The sequence below is a fragment of the Calonectris borealis genome, chromosome 13, assembly GCF_964195595.1.
Source record: "Calonectris borealis chromosome 13, bCalBor7.hap1.2, whole genome shotgun sequence".
Taxonomy (NCBI): Eukaryota; Metazoa; Chordata; class Aves; order Procellariiformes; family Procellariidae; genus Calonectris; species Calonectris borealis.
This window is the reverse complement of record NC_134324.1, coordinates 2,825,546-2,847,345: the sequence shown is the minus strand read 5'-3', so window position 1 is coordinate 2,847,345 and position 21,800 is coordinate 2,825,546. Positions and strand designations below refer to the sequence as shown.

Below are 21,800 nucleotides of genomic sequence, written 5' to 3'. Positions count from 1 at the left end.
CCTCTGTAGGGTGGGGCAAAGTATACAATAAACTGTTTAACAACATCAAACTGTTTATAGTGTATTTTATACCACATTTCTATAAATACACACACATACATGAGCTTGACTCTATTTGCATTTTTTAAATATCAGTATATACAGGATGGGATGTGGACTCTCACATTTCTATTTCATAGCCAGGCTAACACAGTATTGACTAAAGATTTTGTCATGGTACTCTTCCATAACTTAATCCAAACACATACAGATCAGTTCCTCCTCTGGAACAATTCTGGCATAGACACAGGCATACAACTGTACATTTTCGATGCATCAGGACAGTTCTTTTTCCTTCTCGTATGAGAACAAGCCATGCTAACAGAAGCACGCTTTGTACCCACGTAAATTCATCCACACAATAGGAAAGAGTTGTACTGCTCTGACTGTGCAAGTGTTGTTAGATCGTATTGTACAAAAGATTAAAGGCGAAATGATGATGAACTTGAATAAACTTGCCCTGAGAAATTAACTGTATCCCCCCCAAAACCACCTTGACAATTGATACTAGAGTTCACAGTCTGCCTTGAACAGAACCTACAAAAGCTAAATTTGTACCTGTTCCCTTTCAGGGCCTTTATCATTGTAGTAAAAACAGAGTGAAAATTTCAATCTTGGCTTGGGCAGTTTCCTCAAACTTTGCTTTTTGTATAGTTCCCTTCCTGAGATGGCGCTGAACTAGATACTGTTCACATATTCCCGTATTCACACTTTTTTCTGCTTTACTTTCCAGAGCGGAGCTGCGCTGTACTTGCCATGGTTAGCGTGGTTCAGATTCCAGTATCATTAACTGGGGGGAGGAGGGGAACAAAGACACTGGCCTGATGATAATATTCTGATTTTTTCTTTCTTGAAAAACGTTCTGGGTGAATGAACACAAAGTTTCCAGGATTCTTCTGAAATAATCTTGTTTAGGGTCAAGGTTGATACAGATTGACAGAAAGCTTAAGAGGGAACGCAGTTCCGTAAATGCCTCTCTGAGAAATGTCCTGCTAAGAATCACATGCAGGAAATTTGCAGGGTTTTTTTTTTTACCTGATAATCTGTTGTTCATATTTTCAGGTGTATGACATACTTTCAGGGAAATTGAATGGGCAGACTAAGCATGGATGCTGTCAGTCGGCTGCAGCCCTGAGGTCTATAAAAGGGACAACTGAGTGGTTGGAGTTCATGTTACTGATGCTGAACAAGCTGAATTTTGGCTGCAGATCCCATTTTTTATTATTATTATTATTATTCCTTTCCTATTAGGCTACGTAAAAGAGCATTCTCAGCAACTTTGCCATGTCATAGAATTAATTTTGAAGAGAATAAATATTTAGAAACTGGTTTCTTTGAAACCTTCATCTAATAAAAGCACCTGACAGAGGAAAAAGTGGTTATAACATCATGCTGATCATACAGCGACCTGCTGAGGAACATAATGGGCAGAACCTGCTGAACAAATTAAGGTACTGGAATGTAAAAAATAATCAGCTGAAAACTGCGCACCAAGTGAGATCTGATAGCCATTCAGTCATGGACACGGGCTAGATTAGATGCTCTAGAAAAGGTAAAAAAAAAATCCAAATATATAATATTTAAATATTCCTTTGAAACCTAAGACATGAGGCCTTAGTCTTCCTAAATTAATGACCTGTTATTATATTTTTGATGTTTTATTTCTTTATAAAAGATCATTTGGGAGGGGGGATCTTCCTAAGTTTTAAATTTCAGTGACATATTGTTGCCTTTTTATTGAATACCTTCTGCTTCTTTGGTTATGAGAGCCAGAGTAAAAGAAATTCTGAATTTACTTTTTCTTATTCAGTCATTATTATATCTAGATGTATCATAATTTCTCTTTTATAGTCTTTGACAAGAAATGAATAACAATCCTAACTTATTTGATTATTGCTTTTCTCTGAACTTCTCAAATATTGCAGTGTTAGGACTTTGTGGATGCAGAACACTTGTTTGCAATCTCTTATTGTTTCAGGAAATAGGAAAAGCCTCAGCAGCATTAAAAAATTTCAGACACAGGGAAATGGCATCCGCAAGACAAGTTTTAGACACAAGTTCTTGCTGAGCACTCAAGCACTTTCAAAAGTCACTTCTCACTTGATTTCCTTTATATTTAAATTAAGATCTGCCTCATGACACTGCTCAAATACATACATATTTAATCTCACAGAAAAGATGTGGCCACTTGGCTTCTTATGGATGCACACCAGTTACATGAACAGAGGCACTGGGGGAGGCAGCCCACGAAGCTGGGGCTTGTCCCTTCGTCTCCTGTCGCTTAATTGCTCTAAAAGCTCCATATTCACACAATCCTGCTATAACAAAAATAATGTGACCTAGCCTAAACAGTTCTATATTTAAAATGTAAATTCTCTCTCGATAGTAAGTACTGGTAACTTTGGTCCTACATTTTCTTGCATACTTTTTATTTTCCGAAGGATGAACATTCCTGGTGCACCCTCCCCGTTTCAGTCCAAAACATTTGTCTTCCATGGTTGAGTTACAGACCTTTAAAAATAGGTTTGCAATGGAAATGCTGACATGCCAGCTGGCCGTTGCTGCAATGACACATTCACAATAGGCAACTCTCTTCAGCAGGCTCAGTGACAGGAACCGGTAATGGTGAGCTTTGTGAAACAGGTCGCTCTAATTTAATCAGGGACCCCAGCAGCACAGCATCTTACACCACACACTTGTTTGTATGATGATTGACTTCTGAGTTAAAAAAAAAAAAAAAAAAAAGCAGCACAGGAAAGCATTCTGGACTATGGGGTGTACCAGCTTCTTCCCTCGGTTGTGCTAATTTCATCAAAATTATTTGGCAGTTAAGAACGGTTTGAGACTTCCTTTGCTAGCTTTATCTAAAGGGCAGGGCTTACTAATAAGTCATGCAGAGTGTTTAAATAAAAACTCAGTGTCATTGAGACATTTTTCTATCCTTAAAAATATGTATTTTTGATAGTATCATCTAGTGTTTTCCAGCTCCTAAGATCAAAGGGTAATGGAGAAATACTATTTTTTCATCCGTGGTCTTTTTTCTACCTCCTCAGCTTTGGAAATACCGTAGTGTTTCTCTCTAAATACCCGCTTGGAAACAAAAGAGTCCGTCCCCTTGGTGTTTGTAACCACGGTGAAGCAGGCTGCTCCGCTCTCCTGCGGACGTGCACCCGGCTGCTCACGCTTTTCGTCTCACCAAGAACCTCGGAGGAGCCAGGCTGCGGTTTTCCACTTTCCACCCTGTGTTTCATACCCCGACACCTCTGCATTTTGAAAAACAAAACGAAACTTTTCCCCCCGCCCCCCCCGCTCTGTCACTCCACCGGGTACGAGACCCTGCACCCTCACAGCCGGTCGCGCAGGGAGTTGCCTCCTTTCGCTCCCGGGCGGGCCCGCCAGCGCTTATGAGGGGACTTGAAGGCACCTCAGGTAGGGACCGGCTCTGGCGGGCTGAGGGGACAAGGCTCTCTCAGCGGGGGCTACTCCACCGACCTAACGCGATCGCTCTTTTTACCCGCCTTGGTTTCTTCTAAATGCCCCCGTGCCGCGCTCCGAGACCCTCCCTCAGTTTCCCCTCAGTCTCGGGCAGATCGCCCAGGTGCCGCCGCCCGCCCCCGCCGCCGCGGGTATTTAACCGCCGTCCCTCAGGCGGGAGGGCAGCGCCCCGCGCGGCGGGGCCGCCCTAGCCGGAGCCTTCCCCGTGCCGCAGGCCGGCAGCCGGTCCCCCCCGCCGCCCCCGTCCCCCTCAGCGAGGCGCCGCCCGGCCGCGGGAACGTTAACGGCGCCGCGCGTCACCGCGCGTCACGACCGCCCCCCCCCATCCAGGGGATTCTCCGGCCCGCCCTGACGTCATCCCCATGCCGCGCAGGCCCCGCCCCCGCCGGCCGCCATGTTGGGGGGTGTGCGCGGGGGAGCGCAGAGCGGAGCCGCCCCCGCCGGCCGGCAGCAGCAGTAGCCCGAGCTCCGCCGCCGCGCTCCATGGGCAGGAGGAGGGGGCCCGCCGCGGCCGCCCGCCGCCTCTGAGCCGGCCCGCGGGGCATGTGCGGCGGCTGCCCGGCTAGGAGGAGAGCCGGGACATGGTGCCGTTCGCTCCGCTGGAGGACGCGGAGGAGCCGGAGCCCTGCCACAAAATGGAGCTGTACGTGAGCGGCGGCGAGGTCAGTGTGGGGCCGGGGGGGGCGGGGCTCCCCGCGCCGCGGCCGGCTCCCCGCGGGCACCTGCCTCCCCGCTCCCCGGCCCCCGCCGCCGCCTGGGAGCGGCCGGGCCGGGGGCGGAGGGCGGGCAGACCGCAACGCCCCCGGCCCCGGCCTCTGCCCGCCGGCCCCCGCCCCTCCCCGGCTTCGCGGGTCTCCCCGCTCCTCGCCTCACTGCCCCCGGTCTGTCCGCCGCCCTCCCCCGCCGGATCCCGGCGCTCTCGGCGGCGTCGCCGCCGCTTCTCCGCCCCCCTCGGGATCCCCCCCCCCCGCCGGGCGCTGCCGCCCGGCTCCTGGCCCCCGGCGGCCGGCACCTGGCCTGCTCACGCCTCGTCCCCCGGAGCAGCTGCGCCGGGACCGGCCTTCCTGGGCGCTCGCCCCTGCTCCGGCCCGTCCCGGGAAGGCGACGGCCCCCGGGCGCGACCCGCAGCCCCTGCCCGCCCCCGCCGCCGGGCCCGTCCCCGTGGGCCTCCCTCGGCGGCCGCGGCCGACGCCACTCCCTCACAGCCCGCGCTGCGCCCGGCGGCGGCTCCAGGGCTCGGAAGGCGACGGTGGAGCGCGCTCCCCTCCTGGGTGCAGGCTGCGAGGCAGCAGTAACACGTGTGGAGTTAGAGGGGAGCCAGCTGGGCTTGTAAGAATAATGCGTATTAAAGAGCATTAAAGGCCGGTGTGCTTTGTGTCGCCTTCTTAGCGATGTTAATGTCACAGTTATCGGCTCCCAGTTAACATACAGCTCTGTAAACTCTCTCAGTTTTATGGCCATAGTTCCTGCGGAAAGTTGCTTTAACTTCTGAAAATTTGATCGTACTAATCTGGATGCACATCCAGGTAGGTTGTCGTTAGGAGAGGTCCCTTTGCTTTTTCATTGAATAACTATACAATAATTATCATACACACAACTAACAGAAGGAAACAGGAGTGTGTGACTGAGGTTTGGACACTTAAACGCTGTAAAGAATGAGGAATGACTTTAAGAGTGTCTTCAAGGTATTGCTTTGCACTCTAGGTGCATCCATAAGAAAATACCAAATGCTATTTAAAAGAAAATAAATGGTAAAACTGGTTATACTGTATTAATGTGTGTATCTCAGTAGAATGTGACACTCGAGTATTAAAACTTTTGCACTTTTAAATCAGAAGCGTAGGATTACATACCAAGTATCGTCAAGTATGACAAATAAAAGATTACACCTAGGTGTATTAGATGCACAAAAGATGTTATCTAAACAAAGCTTCTTAAAACTGGTCAGACTTGCTTTCCGTGATGCAGTAGGCTTTTCTTATCGTAAGTAAAAAGGTCTAGCAAATTCATCTCTAAGTACAAAGTGTGGAAAACAGGCGTAGGTTAAAGTTTTGGGAAGAATGAAAGAGTGAAATCCTTTAAAGGATCGTGGTGAAATTTTATTCTCTGATAGAAAATTATATGTGTAAAGGAAAAAACAGTAATTCACAATAGGAATAAAGCCGTGAGGTTTTACATTTCTTAGGGTTTTTTATTTTCTGTAGCTGTGTCTACAGAGTGCCACTTCCAAGTACCATAATTACTGGACAAGCATTTCTACACCATGGCTGCTAGACTTTAACACTTTAAAATATTCTAATGATCTAATAATACTGACGCAGTCCCTGTACCTTAATATTAGAGAAATCCTAATTACGCTAGTGAAGCTACAGGTAAGGATTAAAAAGTCAGCAGAAGTATTAAGGCTTATTTGTTAATCTTATGGTTTGTAAAAATAGTATGCTGTAGTTAAGGTATGAAGCTTATTGAAGGTCTGAGAACTTTCTTGGCCCCGTTGATCTGTTCTTTAAGAATATTGTGATACAGCAGTGTTAAGATCCCTTCCAACCCAAACTATTCCGTGATTCTAAGGTAATCAAACTTGGAGTACTGCAGTTGAAATGTAAACGTTTGTGGTTATTGTGCATCTCTCAGTAGTTTTTGGCTAGACAAATACCCCTCCACCGAGGCTGATGCTACTTTGAGTGTTGTGTTCAGTGCTGCTTTTGTGTACAGGTTTTACCATAAGTATTGTATTGGCAGTTAGCAGGAGGTTGGAGGACCTGCTGTAGCTCCAGCACGGCGAAGCTCAGACAGGTAGTTCTGCTGATGGTGGTGACGTTGACGTTATCTTCGCATATTTGACTGGGCTAGGGCTAATAAAGAGGTGTGAGCTCGGCAATGCACTGCTGAGGGAGCCTGGTTCTGAAGTCATGCTCATCTAGCCAACAGAGCAGAGGATGATGGATGTCCAACTGAAACACCTCTGTGTTCGTAACATCTGAAGGCAACTGTTTGCAACAGTCATTCTTTAAATTGTGTTTTCCTCAAGCCCATACATGAACTACTTACTTAACAGGGTCTGCGTAAAACTATTTCAGTTGTGCTCTGATTAAAATGAGACATCACGTTTGTTACGTCCGTGTTACATTTGGCTGGCAGCGTTTGAGACTTCATTTATACCAAAACCAGTTTCTTCAAGTTGCGTATGAAGTTCCCAAATTACATTAACAAATACTTGTTATTGTCCTAACACTTAATATAAAGTGCATCTCAGGGATGCATAGTACTTTTCACTTGTTGGAATTTTACATTTATGTCATTTGGGGATTTAACAAAGGTTTATTTTATGTTAAAATGAAATTTGGTTTGGATTCTTCACTTAAATTTTACAGAATTAATTATAGCCCATAGTAGTTACTACAACCTTATGTTGGCAGTCTGATAGATCGTGGTGACCTTGGCCTCACTGGAACTACAGTCAACAGTGTTATTGTGAAATAGTCCTATATTTTGAAGACTAACTTGCGTTTACTAGTGCTCTTGTCCATCAGTTGTGGCATAGGAGGAAAAATCTGAGAAACAGTTTTCTCTGAGGAATCTGCTTGTTGACTAAATTTAGGATTACGTTATTAGAAATAAGGGCACTTCCAGTGAAGTAGCGCTCGTGTTGACTTGAAGTAAAAACAGTTGGCAAGGGAAGAAGGCGATCTTGAAGGTAGGAAACAAATTTTCATGCTTCAAGGCATAAAAGCAACATGAACTTCTGGAAGAAATTCAGGATTGAATTATTCTGCTCTTGTTCATGTTGGTGGTCTTTGAAGTGCTGGGGATTACATTTTGGACTGTACACTGTGCTGTTTCTGTCTGTTCTTATATTCCTATGACAGTGTCACTTGTGAAACAGTTTTGTGATTGTGGGAATTCCTTAAGCATAGGTAGGAAGGGTCAGTGTCATGCCGTTTAAGCTTCAAATATTGAGTGAACTTCTTTCCTCCTAACTACAGGATTAATAAGTATTTTCATGGTAATAAATACAGGTACGAGGGTGTTGATTATAATCAACTGGTTTAGATTATTAAAATATGATTGCAGTCTACAAAGAAACAGGAAAGTAAATGTTAACATTTTATTGACCAAGCAGAATGAAATGCAAAAATACTTGGAATTGGGCAGAATACAGTAAATCTGGAGTTTTCTGCCTGTTTAATAGAAGCAGTCTTGCATTTAAAAGGAGAAGCGTAATTGACTTTAGTGCATGCTGTTTGCAATACACGAATGTTGTGAATCGCATAAATGCGACCTTATGCTCAAATATGTATTTTTGAAATAAATACTTCAGAAACCAGTTGCTTAATTGGCTGACAGTGTCAAGGAAGACAAGGCTGGAACAACAAAGTGACTGGAAATTAAAGTATTCTACTAGAAAACTGGGCTGCATTGAAAGTTGCTGCCTTCCAAAAGGCATGCTCATGAGTTGAGCTTTGCTGCTGGTGTACATAAGCTGTTGCCCATGCCAATTTAAATAAATACATCTTTGATTTTGGCCAATGTTTTTAGTCCATCCTCTTAAGCATGTTCTGAGCCTGGTCTGTCAAAGGCCACTGAATTTTGTCAGTGTTAGGAGTTGCATAACTCCTTTGTGAGTAATTACTGGCAGTGACGTGGATGACTCAGCTACCTAGTTTTGTGCATCTCCGAAAATCTCCACAATTAGGTGGTGTTATGCTAAGAAAAAGAAAGTAATAGTATTGCTGGTAGCTTGAACTAAGTGCCCTCAGCCATTGCAACAATGTACAGTTTTTATAAAGATTTGTGAGAACAAACTGCCTTTAAAAAAAAAAAAAAGGTAAAAAAAAAAAGTAAGCACATTAATACTCTTAAATGGAAAACAATGAATGTCTTTATGCATTGAAAAGTGCTGCAATATAATAATAATAATAATTCTGTTTTGGTATACCACTTTTGAAGATCATTTTGGAAATCTGCTGTGGTATTCTGAGTCTCTAAAAGGAGCAGGGGGTCTGTTTGAGATAGCTCACCTTGGTTCCCGCAGGATAGCTTTGGAGAGACTTCACAATAACCCTAAATCAGAAGATATGATTTGTTAACTCATAATATATAGAATTTTAATATTTATGTGGATGTACTTCTTCACTACATTAAGAATAAAATTTGAAATGTGTTTTCATCAATTTTAAATCTTGCCCTTTTCCAGTATTCTTTAATGTGCCATTAAACATGATTTCCAGAGTGGCTGCTTTATGCCCTTTGATTATGGAGTTACAGTCTTCTCCCAGACAGGCGGTAGTGGAAAGATCTCAAGTCCTTTACTAGTTTAGTGACCCCTGTGCGTATGGTTAGGTTTGTGTCTTGTCATAGCTATAACTAGTCTGAGACACATGTAATTCTCCCCTGATCTCTGATAATGGAAAGGATCAAAATGTTCTCCTAAAATTAGTAATTATATGTTGGTGAAGGCTTGTTATCCCATCTGAATGTATCATTTATTTGCCACAGGAAAAGAACTTTATAACTTTCCCTAGTAATTGATTATGGGTTTAAGTTATTTTTTTTTTTATGGTAATGGCTTTATCTTCCTCTTTTACTTGTTGTGTTTAAAGAGAGTGTGAGTGAGTTACCTGGCCTCTTCCTTTTGTGAGAAGAGCTGAGGGACTGAGGCTAGCACAGGATTTGTGCGGTGGGCGGATGAGAGGAAAATTCAGCGTAGGCCTGCGGAGTCTCACGTGGGCACTGCCGGCAGTGGGACGTCGTGGTGGGGTGGGACTCGGCTTTAGTTGGTGTAACTCAGTGTCGGGTAACCCTAATAACACTGCTCCGTCTTCCACTTCATGGGGTTGGCTGCTGTACTGGGGGAAATTGTTCCTTCCCAAAAGCATGCGAGCCCAGGCAGTACAGAGCACTGAATCCAGCTTGGGCACCTGCAGCAACAACAATATCTACCAGTTGGAAAAAAAAAAAATGTTGCATGGAGAAAAGTTGTGGATGTTTTATAGGAAGAACAAGTGCCTTTACACTTCAGTTTTGTTCACAGTGACTTTTAAAGATTTAAAAAACAAAACAAAACAAAAAAAACCCCTCACCTGTTTGGTTGTGCACAGAACCCCCGAATTTCTCAAACCTATCTCAGGAAATAAGATTCAGTAGGCCAATGTGTTGCTAATTAAATTAATGATGCAAACTCTCTGCAGATGTAATTCAAAATAAATGAGGAACAAATGTGGTTGTCTTAACAGGATTTTTTTTCAAAGGATTTTTTTTTTCAAAGTCTTTTCAAAATAATTGGGGTTTCTAATGTAAGCTCTAACATTTTGAAATAAGTATTTGAAGTAATACTTTTGTATGTGGGGAAGGAAACTGGTTTGTCTTGTGTTCATTTGGAAGAACTGAGAGGTATAGGTCTGGTAGCTGCAGTAACTTAGCAAATTGAGCGCGCTGAAGGAGGAACCGTGGAGGGTGCAGAAGGTTTTGTTGATCCTTATGTAGAATTTTACCTGTTTGAAGCCAGACTAGGTTATATGTGAGTGGTGATGAATAATGTTTTCTACTTCTAATAATATTATGATTATAAAAGTCCCGGTTCTGTTTTTTCTATAAAATTTTATATTCTGTTTGAATGCTTAAATGAAGATGTGTAAAAACAGGACAGAATGAACCAGCTTGGTATCTTCTGCTGTTTTTCCTTGTAGTTAGGCATTTTTGCTGACCATTTGTAAGCTTCTTTTGGCCAAAACCTATAGACCCACCAAACCATAACGCATTTACCATGTAAACTGTTAAAATGTCCTTAATATGGGGGGAAGATGGTTCTAATCTTTGGTAATACTGGCATTCCTCTGTTCTGCTGTAATTATTAGAGGAAAAACATGTGCAATAGTAGTTAAGCTTTTTACCAGCCCACAGAAGCCCTTTGGATATTCTCCCAAGGTAATAGGGTATAGTCCCAGCTAGTCATGGGATCCATTGCAGCTATTTAAATCAGAAGGCAGATTGCGCTGTGTTCCCTCGGAGGCAGTTTGGCATCGGAGGATTGGGTCTCTTAGCCTGCACCTCTGGAAAAGTAAGTTTCGTACCTGCCAGGTTGTCTGACCTCATCTCTTTTTATGTAGTGGTTTTGGTTATTTTTATACTGATCGACCATGTGGAATACTTTCTCTAATTGTAATTTTTTTTTTTTTGGAAAGTATTGACGCTGTTTGCTTAGATGTCTGAGTTTAGTTTCTGTCTTAATGAAAGTTAGTATCTAAAACATTCAGTTAATTGTAGGAGTTCAGCAGTACTGAAGAGCAAAATGATTCAAGGATGAAAGAATCTCCTTCAGAATAATGGTACTTGCTTCCTTTCACCTGTTCTCTTATTGAGAATTAGAAAGCACATATCTCTGTAATAAATTAAATTTGTGCGTTCATAGATATTTAGAAAGTAATGACTTAGAGGTTAAAATAGTTCTGTTCTATATATGTTTGTGCATAAATCCTAATGATTAAATCACTAAAAGGGGTCCCAGTTGGCTGCAGAAGCAGAATTTTGTCTTTGGTTTCCATAAAGGTGGGAATTAAGTGTTAATTGTAAATTTTCTTTTTTGCCTAGTATGAGAGACAGTGGAAATTTCTAGTTACTGAAACTTGGCCAATATAAGTAACTGTATAGAACAGTAATGTTTTGATTTTTGTAATTGATTTTTTTTTTTAACTGAGTAACTAGAAAGCTATTAGTTCTTTAAAACTGCTAGACTTTGGCTTGTAATCCAACAGGTTGGTTTGTGTTTGTTGGTTTGTTTTTTTAATGGATAGTGACCAGTGTTCACAAACAGATAAGGCAAAAGTAGTTGTGTATATCAGGCAATAAAAGTAGATTTATGCACTTGAATATAAAATTCTTTGGTCTAAAAACTGGCAGGCATCCCAGTCTTTGTAGTTATAGAGGGACTGGACAGGAAAAAAAAAAAGCCATGAGAAACAATGAAGGGGAAAAGTGTATGATAGGAAATTCTTAATTAAGATGGCATTTGATTACCTGCCATAAAAATCCAATAACTTACTATATTTGATTTGCCAGAAAGCTGAAAATATGCCTACATGGCACGCTCATGATCTATGTAGATAAATAACATGCTGATTTTTGGTTCAAAACCCCATTCCAGCAGTGACAGCTTTCTGTATCTGGTTGCCTGGAGTTAACCGCTACTGTTTTCAGTGTATCTGCAGTTCTCCCGGCTAGTGGTATTGGTTTCAGAGCTTAAATTTGAGTGAAAAGCCTAGGAAAACATTGACTATATTTAAAGAAAGAAAAGATGAAATGCACACTAAATTAACTTCAAATTAAAGTCCTTGAGTGAGGAATTGTATCATATTTCTGAGCACATGGAGCGGAAACCCATTTTCTTACTAGGTCCAAATAAGTTTTTTGGATGACTTCGGTGGGCCTCGCATTAATTCACGCTTGAATGTAATCTAGTGATATTGTGAAAAGGAATCACGTGGCAGTGAATCGTCTGAAATGAGGTTGGAGTTCATATCTGGTCTGAACTTCGGCATTATTTCTTGATGTATCCAATTAATTCATAGAATAACAAGTATAGTGGGTGTCCTGTCTCTCCCAGTATCTAATTTAGAAAAAATACTTATGCAAAAAAGAAACAAGTTATGTAGCAAATCAGTTAGTAGCCTTGGTTTCTGTAGCGTATATGAGGTTTCTGAATCCAGGGTAATAGGTTAATGACTTTTGGCCTTGAGAAATTGGCAATGCATGATATATATGAATGATGAACATGTGTTGAATGTGCCAGCACCAGGTTAAACTGATGGTTTATAGTTAATGTGAAAAGTATGTGTGTAAACTGTGGTTAAAATAAATAGAAATTTAGAGAAGAGTGAAAGTAACCAAAGCCTCATGCTACTTTCCGTGACTTTTTTTTTTTCAGTGAGGATATGGTCCAAAAATAAATGCCAGTATCTTGATACAAAAATTGGAGATTTAATTTTATCAAAATCATTAATTTAGGACTTAGCTCTTAAAAGCTCTACTTGAAATCAAGAGTCCTAGAAGAAGCAGTGGAAGTGGTTGTGTTTGCTTAGATGATGCAATCGTGGTGGTATAAACCTGTCCCTTCAGCCCTACCCGTTTGTCAAGTTTTCTGTTTTGTTTTTAAATAGGGGCATGGTCTATATGGCATTTCAAGATTCTTTGTAGTCCTGTGTTTTACTAGTTCACATACCGATAATCATACCATATTGTGGTATTTCAGGCATGTATTTTAGATAAATTCAGAAGTACAAAAAAAAGTCATTACCTGCTTCAAGAACTTAATTGCTTCAACTTCTGTTTTCAGGAAAAAAGTAGTTTGAGTTTCCTTACGTTATTTCTAGTTAGTATTTTGTTGTGTGAGATCTATACCACATGAAGGTAGTGATGCTGAACAATTAACATATAAATAAATTAGCAATTATCACTAGCAAAATCCATAATTGGCTTCACCCATTTTGTCAGGTATTTCCAGTTTTTAATTAATACTTTACATGTTGAAACAGAGCATGTCCTTTATATTTCTGGGTTTTTTTTGTTTCAGTTGTTAAAAAGCATTGAATTGTTTGTTACTTAAGGAGAGCTTAAACTAAATAACTTTATCTATAAATTAAAGTAATTTTTTTTTTTTTTTACTGTGACTGTGGGCTTGATATTTTCTTTGTTTGAAGTGTGTGAAGGGGGGGTAGGCAAATACTAGCAAGTATTGTGCTCATTTAAGAGCACGTCATTTATTTGCTTCTGTCCAGATGCATGCCATACTTTTTTGCCTCTCAAAGGTGTTATTTTTGAAATTAATCCACAAATATTTTAATGTCCAGATCTACAGTTTCTAAAGTACTTTATTAAAGTTTGAGTATTCTATTTGCTAGATATTTAAATAACTTTTGATGCAAGCAAATTTTCAGAGGAATCTAATTTTTTAAGGAAATAGGTAATTATTTTTGTGCATAAGAATTCTGTGGTGTGTATTCTCCATTCTATCTGGTCTTGCACTTCTCCCTCTTGCCCCAAAAAAACTTGAAATCACTTTTGAATCTTTTATCCTTAAACTGCAAATTAATTTTCAGCAGCAGATTTTAGGATTGCAGTTTTCTGAAAAGCATCTGCAACATAAATTTTGTGCATAGCGGAAGAGTTTTACGTTAGTGTCATCTTGTATGGATGATATCTGTAGCTTTTAAAGAAGGAATTTTAAATTAATTCCAATTAAATAACTATGGAATGGCACTTACAAAGGGATAAACTACATGATACATAAGGGAGATATTAAATATAACTACTAAGTAGTATTTCTTTGAAACTACAGTTTTAAATTAGAGCGACAAGAACACCACTTTTCATTTGTGTGCTCTGAAGTGTAAATTGGTCAAATTATGAACTCTCCTTATTTGAAATTGTTAGGTCTTAATGTTGTTTTTGTTTTTTTCTCTCTTCTGCATTCCCCTTCCTTCCTCTCTCCAGCTAAATGGCCTTAAAATGGCAGATGAGCCTATGGAAGAAGGTGAACCATATTCCTACCACGTAAGTATTTTTGATAGATGTTCAGTTGAGACACTCATTAGCATGACTTCCTTTTGAAGCAAAATTTATGCATTCCCTGCTCTTTAATAACTTCTGAACCTATCATTTTATTTGACCAGATCTGAAGAGGCTTTAAGTCTCGAAGATGATTTTGAAAATTAGTACCTGGGTAGGAGCCTTAAGTGCCTTGTTTGGGAAAGTTTGCCGCATGAGGCAGTGCTTTATGGAAAACAGATTCTGTGTGCTGGAGAGAGCATTTATAGATCCCTCGACCTCACAAAATGCTCAGTTTAACCTTGAACCTTTTATACACCACGTGCTTAATGTTGCTCTTATTACGCTGTCATCTGTTCTTCCGTAGTATTTTTTAATGTAGCTGCTGTACATTTGTCTAGAAGGTACTTAATTCCTACTATTTTAGAACAGAATTAATTTTTATACCAGTATGTTAATTTGACTCTTATGTAGAAATATCACAGATAAACCCTGTTGAACATGATTTTTGTCCAGTGCCTTGATGATGAGCATACGTGGGAGATGCTGAAGATCAGTGTTCTGTATGCTGGCTAAATCTTGGACTAAACTTCAGGCTAATTCTCTATGTGGTGAAATGTCTGACTTTGCATGGAAAAATCAGCCGTCATTTTTAACGCACACATCCATATATTTTTAAACAGGATCACTGAAGAAGGTATCAAATAGATCTTATTGCCAGCTGTAACTACTGCTTTGTATTGCAATAATAACTTTTTAAGTAAGTGATTTGGACAATAAACTCTTGGGGTAGAATCATGTGGTGCTTGGACAATTCCTGGTGTGGAGTAAGTAAATAAACCGTCAGTGTCATAGTCATCTTGCATGTAGCAAAGACAGACGAGCAATGGGCTGTCTCAATCATTCCCTGTACTTGAACCAGAAGGATGTTGCTGAGCTTGTTTGTCAGGTGCTTGGAGCTACATACCAGTCAAGCTGTAACGAAGTAAGATGGCACAAAGCCATAACCGATTGCGGCGTTTCTTTCAGTGCTTTGTCTTCTGTTGAACCTGCTGGGAATTGTTACCTCTTTTGCAAGGCGACTCAGTGGGAGCTGGTACCTGAGCCCTGAAACAGATTTGCTGCTCAAGCAGCAGAGCACAAAATCAGATAACCAAATTTGCAGTTCATGGAGGCCAAACTAGAAATGGAAATGAAACTGGCTTATGTATCTGTTCAACTCTTTACCTGCTCATTTCTTGTTGATGATGCAGAGGTCTTTTTATACTTCAGTCGTGCCAATTTTTAGTACTTTAATGATAGTGAAGTAGGTGAAATTTTATAGACATCTTTTCTGAAGGTAGAACAATTTATAAAAAAATTAACTCATTTCATACATCTCAAGTTATTCTTTATTTGCATGGAAGACGTTTTTTTCCTTAGTTCCCGTTTAGAAGTACTCTGTCAGTTTCTGCAGCAACCACATGTGATGTCACAGGCTAATGACTCAAGGTGGGTGATAAACAGAAGAGCAGATGAACTTTTAAAGATCTTTTCTCATGCAAAGGTTCACAGTGTTAAGGAATACAAATCAGGATGTTCAAGTAAAAGGCTCCTAAATAGAGTATTTACATATTTCGTAGAAAGAACCAGCCATTAAGTCTGTTGTACAACTTGGTGTATAACTAGAGGAATAACTGCTTTCATCTGTTGTCAGATGACTTGAAATGCTAGTGTTCTTACCTGCCTTAAATTCCAGGCATGTGTTTATAAAATAAATAAAAAGTGAAGAGATATGTGCATCTTTCATATGAATATGTATATGCATAGTCAGCAAGATGGATGGATGAGATGAAGTTGGGATGTATACACTGTATCATCAGTGTATGTCAGCTGGGTTTTTTGTGAACAAAGGGAAATATAGTAGCTTAGAGCGTGAATTAAAGAATTAACTTTGTTATCCAGCAGTGTCTTGTGTTAATACCTACCTTCCTGTGGGAAGCAGGCAGAACAAACAGGCCTTTTCGAGAAGGAGTATGAAATAAGAGATGTAGCGGGGGGAAAGGACTCATGTGCAGTAACAGCTGGACTACAGTTTGTGAATATACTAAGATGTTTGTTTGAACTCTTTCTTTGCCCCTCTGGACAAACAAAGCAATTAAGGCATAGACAGTTAATGCAGTGTGATGATTGCCCCTTTTTTTTTTTTAATTATTGCAGTAAGTACGTACATATTTAGATGATCAGATTTATACCCTGAATTTCTGTGTAAACCCACCTAGAGAACTTCATCTAGATACTTCTGTATCAAGTCTGATGATGCTGATTATAAGTTTTAATGCATGGTCTTGGGCAGCAAGACTTTCTGTAGTCAACCTGACTATAGAATGATGTTCTTTCCTAAAACCAACTGTTGCATCGAGTGGTCAGGTCTTTTTCTGGTGGTGTTCATTCTTGTCATTGAGGGAGAGCAGTGCACTGTAGGTTGGTAGGGTGTTTTTCTGGTGTCTACTAAGAGAAGCTTTCAAGATGAAGACCTAAAGAGAAGATAGGAGGACAGTTAATAATCATTTGGATACCCTAAAAGCAAAGTACTGCAAATCACTGTTGTGATTGGGTTGATTTGCTGCATACAAGCAGTTTGTTGATAGGGCTGAGGGGTGCCACTCCTTTTCTATGCAAGCTGCGGTTGTTGTTGTAGGCCTTAACACGTAGTTTGTAGTTTCGAGGGTGCTTATTTTGACACCTCGCTTGTTTTGGCTCACAGAAACTTCTCTTACACCATAAAAGCTGCAATACATCATCTGATTTGTTTTCATCATGAATATTTGTCTTTTCACAATTGTAGCTGCCGTGCCCTGCTTTGATAAAGATGAGAGTAACAGTAGAAAGTCAACAGAACACTAAATCTTTTACCTAGCTCAGAATTACCCTCGACTTTCTGAAGGAGGTCTCCACACAGGATAGTCTTTCCATGAGCTCTGCACCCCAGAGCTGTGTTTCCTCTGTTGGATACAAGAATTCATACAGTTCTTAAGATGACTCCTATCTTATTTATGCTCTTCAAACGAAGCATATTCCTGTAGCTACAACTGGATGACCATATTTATTATTTGCTGCTGTGAAAAGCAATAATTAGCTAAAATGATGACATTTGATTTAGCTTTCATTAAGACTGTTTCAGGAAAGGGAAAGATGAGAAGAGTAATCACTGGGAAGACTAAAGGCTGCTAAAACAGCGGTGAAGTACGAAGGATCATCTTAGATTTGGTTTAAAAATCTGTGTATTTATTTCTTTCATGTAAGAAAATCCGTCTTTGCTGTAGTTGTAATATTTATGACAAAAGGAAATGAGCATTCTTTGAGAATTTTACTTCAGTTTAGAAATTTTGGATGCATTTATTTAAGAAAGGACGGATGGGAAAACTCTTCATTTGAACAGCTTTATTTTATGCCTTATTAGAATTTCAAATATTTTATTTAAAAAACCAAAACCAAACAAGAAAAGAGCAGGCATTTACACGCACTTCTAATGAGAGTTGCTTAATTCAGGCCTGTTCATTGTTGTATTTTTGTTTGCCTTGAAATAATAGGATGAAGGAAGTGTGAAAGAAATTCCTATTACACACCATGTGAAAGAAGGATGTGAGAAAGCAGATCCAGCACAGTTTGAACTACTTAAGGTTCTTGGACAGGGATCATTTGGAAAGGTAAGATAACGGACTTTGTTTTCATCTGATGTCCACTCTGAACCTGGTTTGTCGTATTGATGTTGTCCTTACCTTGTAGTATTATAGCAAGACGGGTAGGTATAAACCTAACAAATTGAGTACAGGTAGATATGCTTATGGAAATTGCCCTGTTTTGGAGGGTTATCCATCCTGTTTTGCAGTTGGCTGATGTGAGGGTTTTTTGGTTTTGTTTTTACTATTTTTTGTTTTTTCTGACTTTGCATTTTTTTAGAGGAAAAGTGATGTCTTTCTCCATAGACCTGTCCAGGCAGTCAACCTGGGAGGGGTTAGCTCAAGTACACTTTTTGGATAAGACAGTGCTGTAGCAGAGTTGCTGGGAATGTTTGAAAAGTTATTGATGAATTTCATCTGTTTCCAGTCTTGCTCTGGTGCCAAGGAAGCACTGTTTATAGCAGGACACCAAATCATATCAGAATTAAAAAACCAAAACACATTTGAATAATTGTTCACTTCATGTCTTTTAGCTATAGATCACTTGACAAATACAGCAAAATAAAAAACTGAAACACATTTCACAGGTTATTTACTTTATTGTTACATTGGTTCAAGTTCCAAACTACCACAATCATTCCTCTGTATCTACATCACTACAGATTTCACATACTGAAACAGGTCAAACAGTCACAGCACGTCAAGTACCATCACTAAAAGACAAATCACCGTCTCCTCCGTAAGTGTCTACTGATGTTTATTATACCACTGGTGCCTCCCAAGCAACAACCTGAACTATAGAAGATGTGAGGCAACCTATATGGAACAGAGATATTGTTCGTTCCGATTCCTCACTAGATGCTGCAATAAAGTCTTGAGGCAGTTGAAAACACTGTTATTTTATTTCAAACAGCCGTGGCATTAGGCAAACAGAGCTTGACAACACCAGAGCTGTTGCATAAAACCCACCCCTAGCTCCATAACCCAACTGGTAAAAACCCTTGCTGTTGGTGCCGTTGTTCCCATGAACCTGCAGATGCCAGTCCAGATGAACTACAAACATGCCTCTGTTCAGTTAAAGAAAACCGTAACTTTCCATGGCAGACCTCCTAAAATTTGCTGCTGACTCGCCCTTCTGCCCAGAGACTGAGGCTGTTGCCTTCATGGTCTTTGTTTTCTCTTTCCAGTTCATACTTCCCAGGGATCTCCCTTTGGGTTTAGCAAACACAAGGCTTGTTTGCTTTGACTAGTATAGTGCTACAGCCCATCCTCTACCTGTCTTTTTCAGCATCTGTGCAGGATTTGACACCGCTTCACAGGAATAAAGGGTTAAACCTCATGTCCGTTACTGAGTTTCTTCAGCCTTTGATAATGTTCTTAGGCTTCAGCACCTGGTCTGCTGAAGATGGTCTGCGATTCACTTAAGTGAATTGTTTTGCGCAGTATGTGTCCATCTTGATTGTGCTTTACAATTAACAACCAATTGTTGCATCTCCGCAAGATGCAGGATTATGGAGACTTTATCTGCAAATTAAATAGGTGATGCTTGAGTCGTTTCCACAGTGGCAGCTGTTTTGGTCCCTATTAGATAGAATTTGTAACTTGTATTCCCTTACATTGTCACAAGCTGCTAGTTATTAAGCACTAAAATATTTGTATATGCTTATTAATATTTTACTTTTATAATTGTGAGTGTATTAATCTACAGATGTTTTCTTGTTTGCTGGTGTTTGAATTACTCCAGCATCAACATCATATAATAGGAGAGCAGTGCTGTAGGTCAATCATTGGGCAAAACTTAAACAAAACAAAAAGCGCCATAACCTTGAAACATGATGACATTTTTCATCTAACCAGAGCTTAAAATAAAAACAACACCTCTCCCAACCCTGTACAACTTAGTCAGTTACAGCATATGAATTTCTGATTCTAAATGGAAAAGTTGACAAGTTTATTTGATTTTTTTTTTTTAATAATTTCTAAATATTTAGTGATTTCTAACAAAATATATATGTAAATCTAGCGTTAATGAAAATCTGAATAAGGTAAGATCAGAGAGGCAATTTCGGGTAGCTCTTGACATTCTCTTGTGACTTGTACAATTTTTTTTTTTTACTGTACAAACATTCCTCATAACTAATAATTGCTATTATAAGAACAACAACTTGGAAACAGGAGCACATACCAAACAATTTTGTAAATTAAAATACTTAGTTAGAATATTAGTCAGTAGAGGTACATGTATTTGTACTACATTATTCTATCTAATATTATGCTTTTCTTAGTGTCAAGTCACATACCATCTATCTTTAAAACTTCTCTGGAAAGAAAAGAGTAGAAAAACCTGTTGGAGTTGCTATTCCAGAAGGAAAGGGTGCTTTGATCTTAAATGGTGAGGGTTTCTTGCTTTTGTCTTGCCACTCTTAACAGAATTCATTAATGTAGCCTGTTGCATATTTGAGACTTGGGTCTTCAACCTCAAAAATCTCTTAGGAGGTGGCAGACCAGGCAGAATTGTCATTCTCCAAGAAAGTAATATAAAGAAACACATTTATATAAGTACTTATTTGATAAGTACCTATTTAAACAGCTTGCTATAGGAAAGAATGTATGGTTTATGACCCATCTGAATACTTCAGAGATCTTGGTGGTGCATGTACCTCTAGTCTGATTAAGGGAATGCAATTTTGCCCTTTAAAGATGTGTACTTAGGGAAGAACACTGAAAGCTGTCTGAAATTAATAGGAGGTTTGTAAATGCTATGTGATAGTTGCTTATTCAATTACTAAGCTTGCTTATGCAAAAAGACTTTGAATATTTGGCAATTTTTCATACCTTGGAGTTCTTGAGGAATGGTATGGGACTAGGGACATGCTATCTACTTGTCTATATTAATGAAGTTAAAAGTAAAGACATAGTAATGATTTTTAGTCAGGTTTACATCAAATATTTTTAGCAGTAATTTTAAAAGTGGTGCTTATATTACCAGGTCTTTCTCGTACGGAAAATAATTGGTCCTGATGCTGGGCAACTTTATGCAATGAAAGTATTGAAAAAAGCTTCTTTAAAAGGTACGTGTAACTGTATCTCTTAAATGAGTCTTGTAAATACTTCTGTTTAAAATAATTTTTAAAATCTTAAATAATTTTCAGTGAGTTCATAACTCTTCTCTGACAGTAGCTTTTTTCTAGAGTAACTTTTAAGTTCATGTTTAAGAATTATTTTTAAGTCTGGCCAGATTACTTTAATTATGTGGTAAAAAGTACTCTTTCAAAGTTTAAAATTGCATTATTTAATTCTGTTTACTCTTTTCATTATATTGAAACTTAATTTCATAAACAATTTTCCTTTTTTCTTTCGTTAAGTTAGAACTCTACTGTGCGTAGAAATGTTAAGTCGTTCCCTCCTGTTATAGGTGCCATAGCAAGCTAACTTACTGTTTTGGCTTTCAGAAGACACTTTAGTGGATGCAACTCCACTGTGTGTAAATAGGGACTGCTACTAGTTGAAGAGGAAAGAGTACTCTTAAAAGACAGAAAATACATACTCAGTACAGATAGTTAATTCAGAGTTTGAAATTAGCTGCCTGGAAGTGTAGATGTGAACTACTTTCTTGAAAATAATATCGTTTATCACAAAATATGGGGATGTGTTGGAAAAAAAAAGTAGACATTAAAGAAGCTGGGGCAGGCAAGAAACAAAACAGAGTTTTGTTGTCTGAAAGCATGTGTCTTCTGGGAGACTTAAAAATTAAAAACAAATAAGATAACAAGAAAAAGTACTTCTTTAGACAGCGAAGACTTTCCATAGGCTAATTTCTGCTCCATTTGTATTATACCAAATACATTTGTTTCATACTAGTGTTTTTTTCTTTTTTTCCCCTCAGTTCGGGATAGAGTTCGTACAAAAATGGAGAGAGATATATTAGTAGAAGTAAATCATCCATTTATCGTCAAACTGCACTATGGTTGGTATTTTTTTTTTGCTAGTTTCTTTCAATACTGGAAGGCATAGCTGATCTTGTTCTTTCTCAGTTTTGTAGTCTCTGTTTTAGCACCCAAA

At 39.6% G+C, this 21,800-nt stretch overlaps 1 protein-coding gene across 4 annotated transcripts in view; it reads left to right on the top strand.

The window, feature by feature from the left end:
• The first annotated feature begins 3,931 nt into the window (after nucleotides 1–3,931).
• The window catches only part of RPS6KA6 (ribosomal protein S6 kinase A6), a 40,400-nt gene continuing 22,531 nt past the window's right edge, over nucleotides 3,932–21,800 (top strand). For 3 of the 4 annotated variants that reach the window (XR_012675507.1, XM_075161941.1, XM_075161943.1), the window contains exons 1-5: nucleotides 3,932–4,196; nucleotides 14,023–14,082; nucleotides 17,649–17,765; nucleotides 20,728–20,809; nucleotides 21,625–21,705. Coding sequence is in view for 3 of the 4 variants with exons in the window: in XM_075161941.1 (XP_075018042.1) it covers nucleotides 4,116–4,196; nucleotides 14,023–14,082; nucleotides 17,649–17,765; nucleotides 20,728–20,809; nucleotides 21,625–21,705 (421 nt within the window). In the remaining variant the exon portion in view is untranslated. The remainder of the gene's footprint in view (nucleotides 4,197–14,022; nucleotides 14,083–17,648; nucleotides 17,766–20,727; nucleotides 20,810–21,624; nucleotides 21,706–21,800) is intronic. The other variant, XM_075161942.1, reaches the window with a different exon arrangement.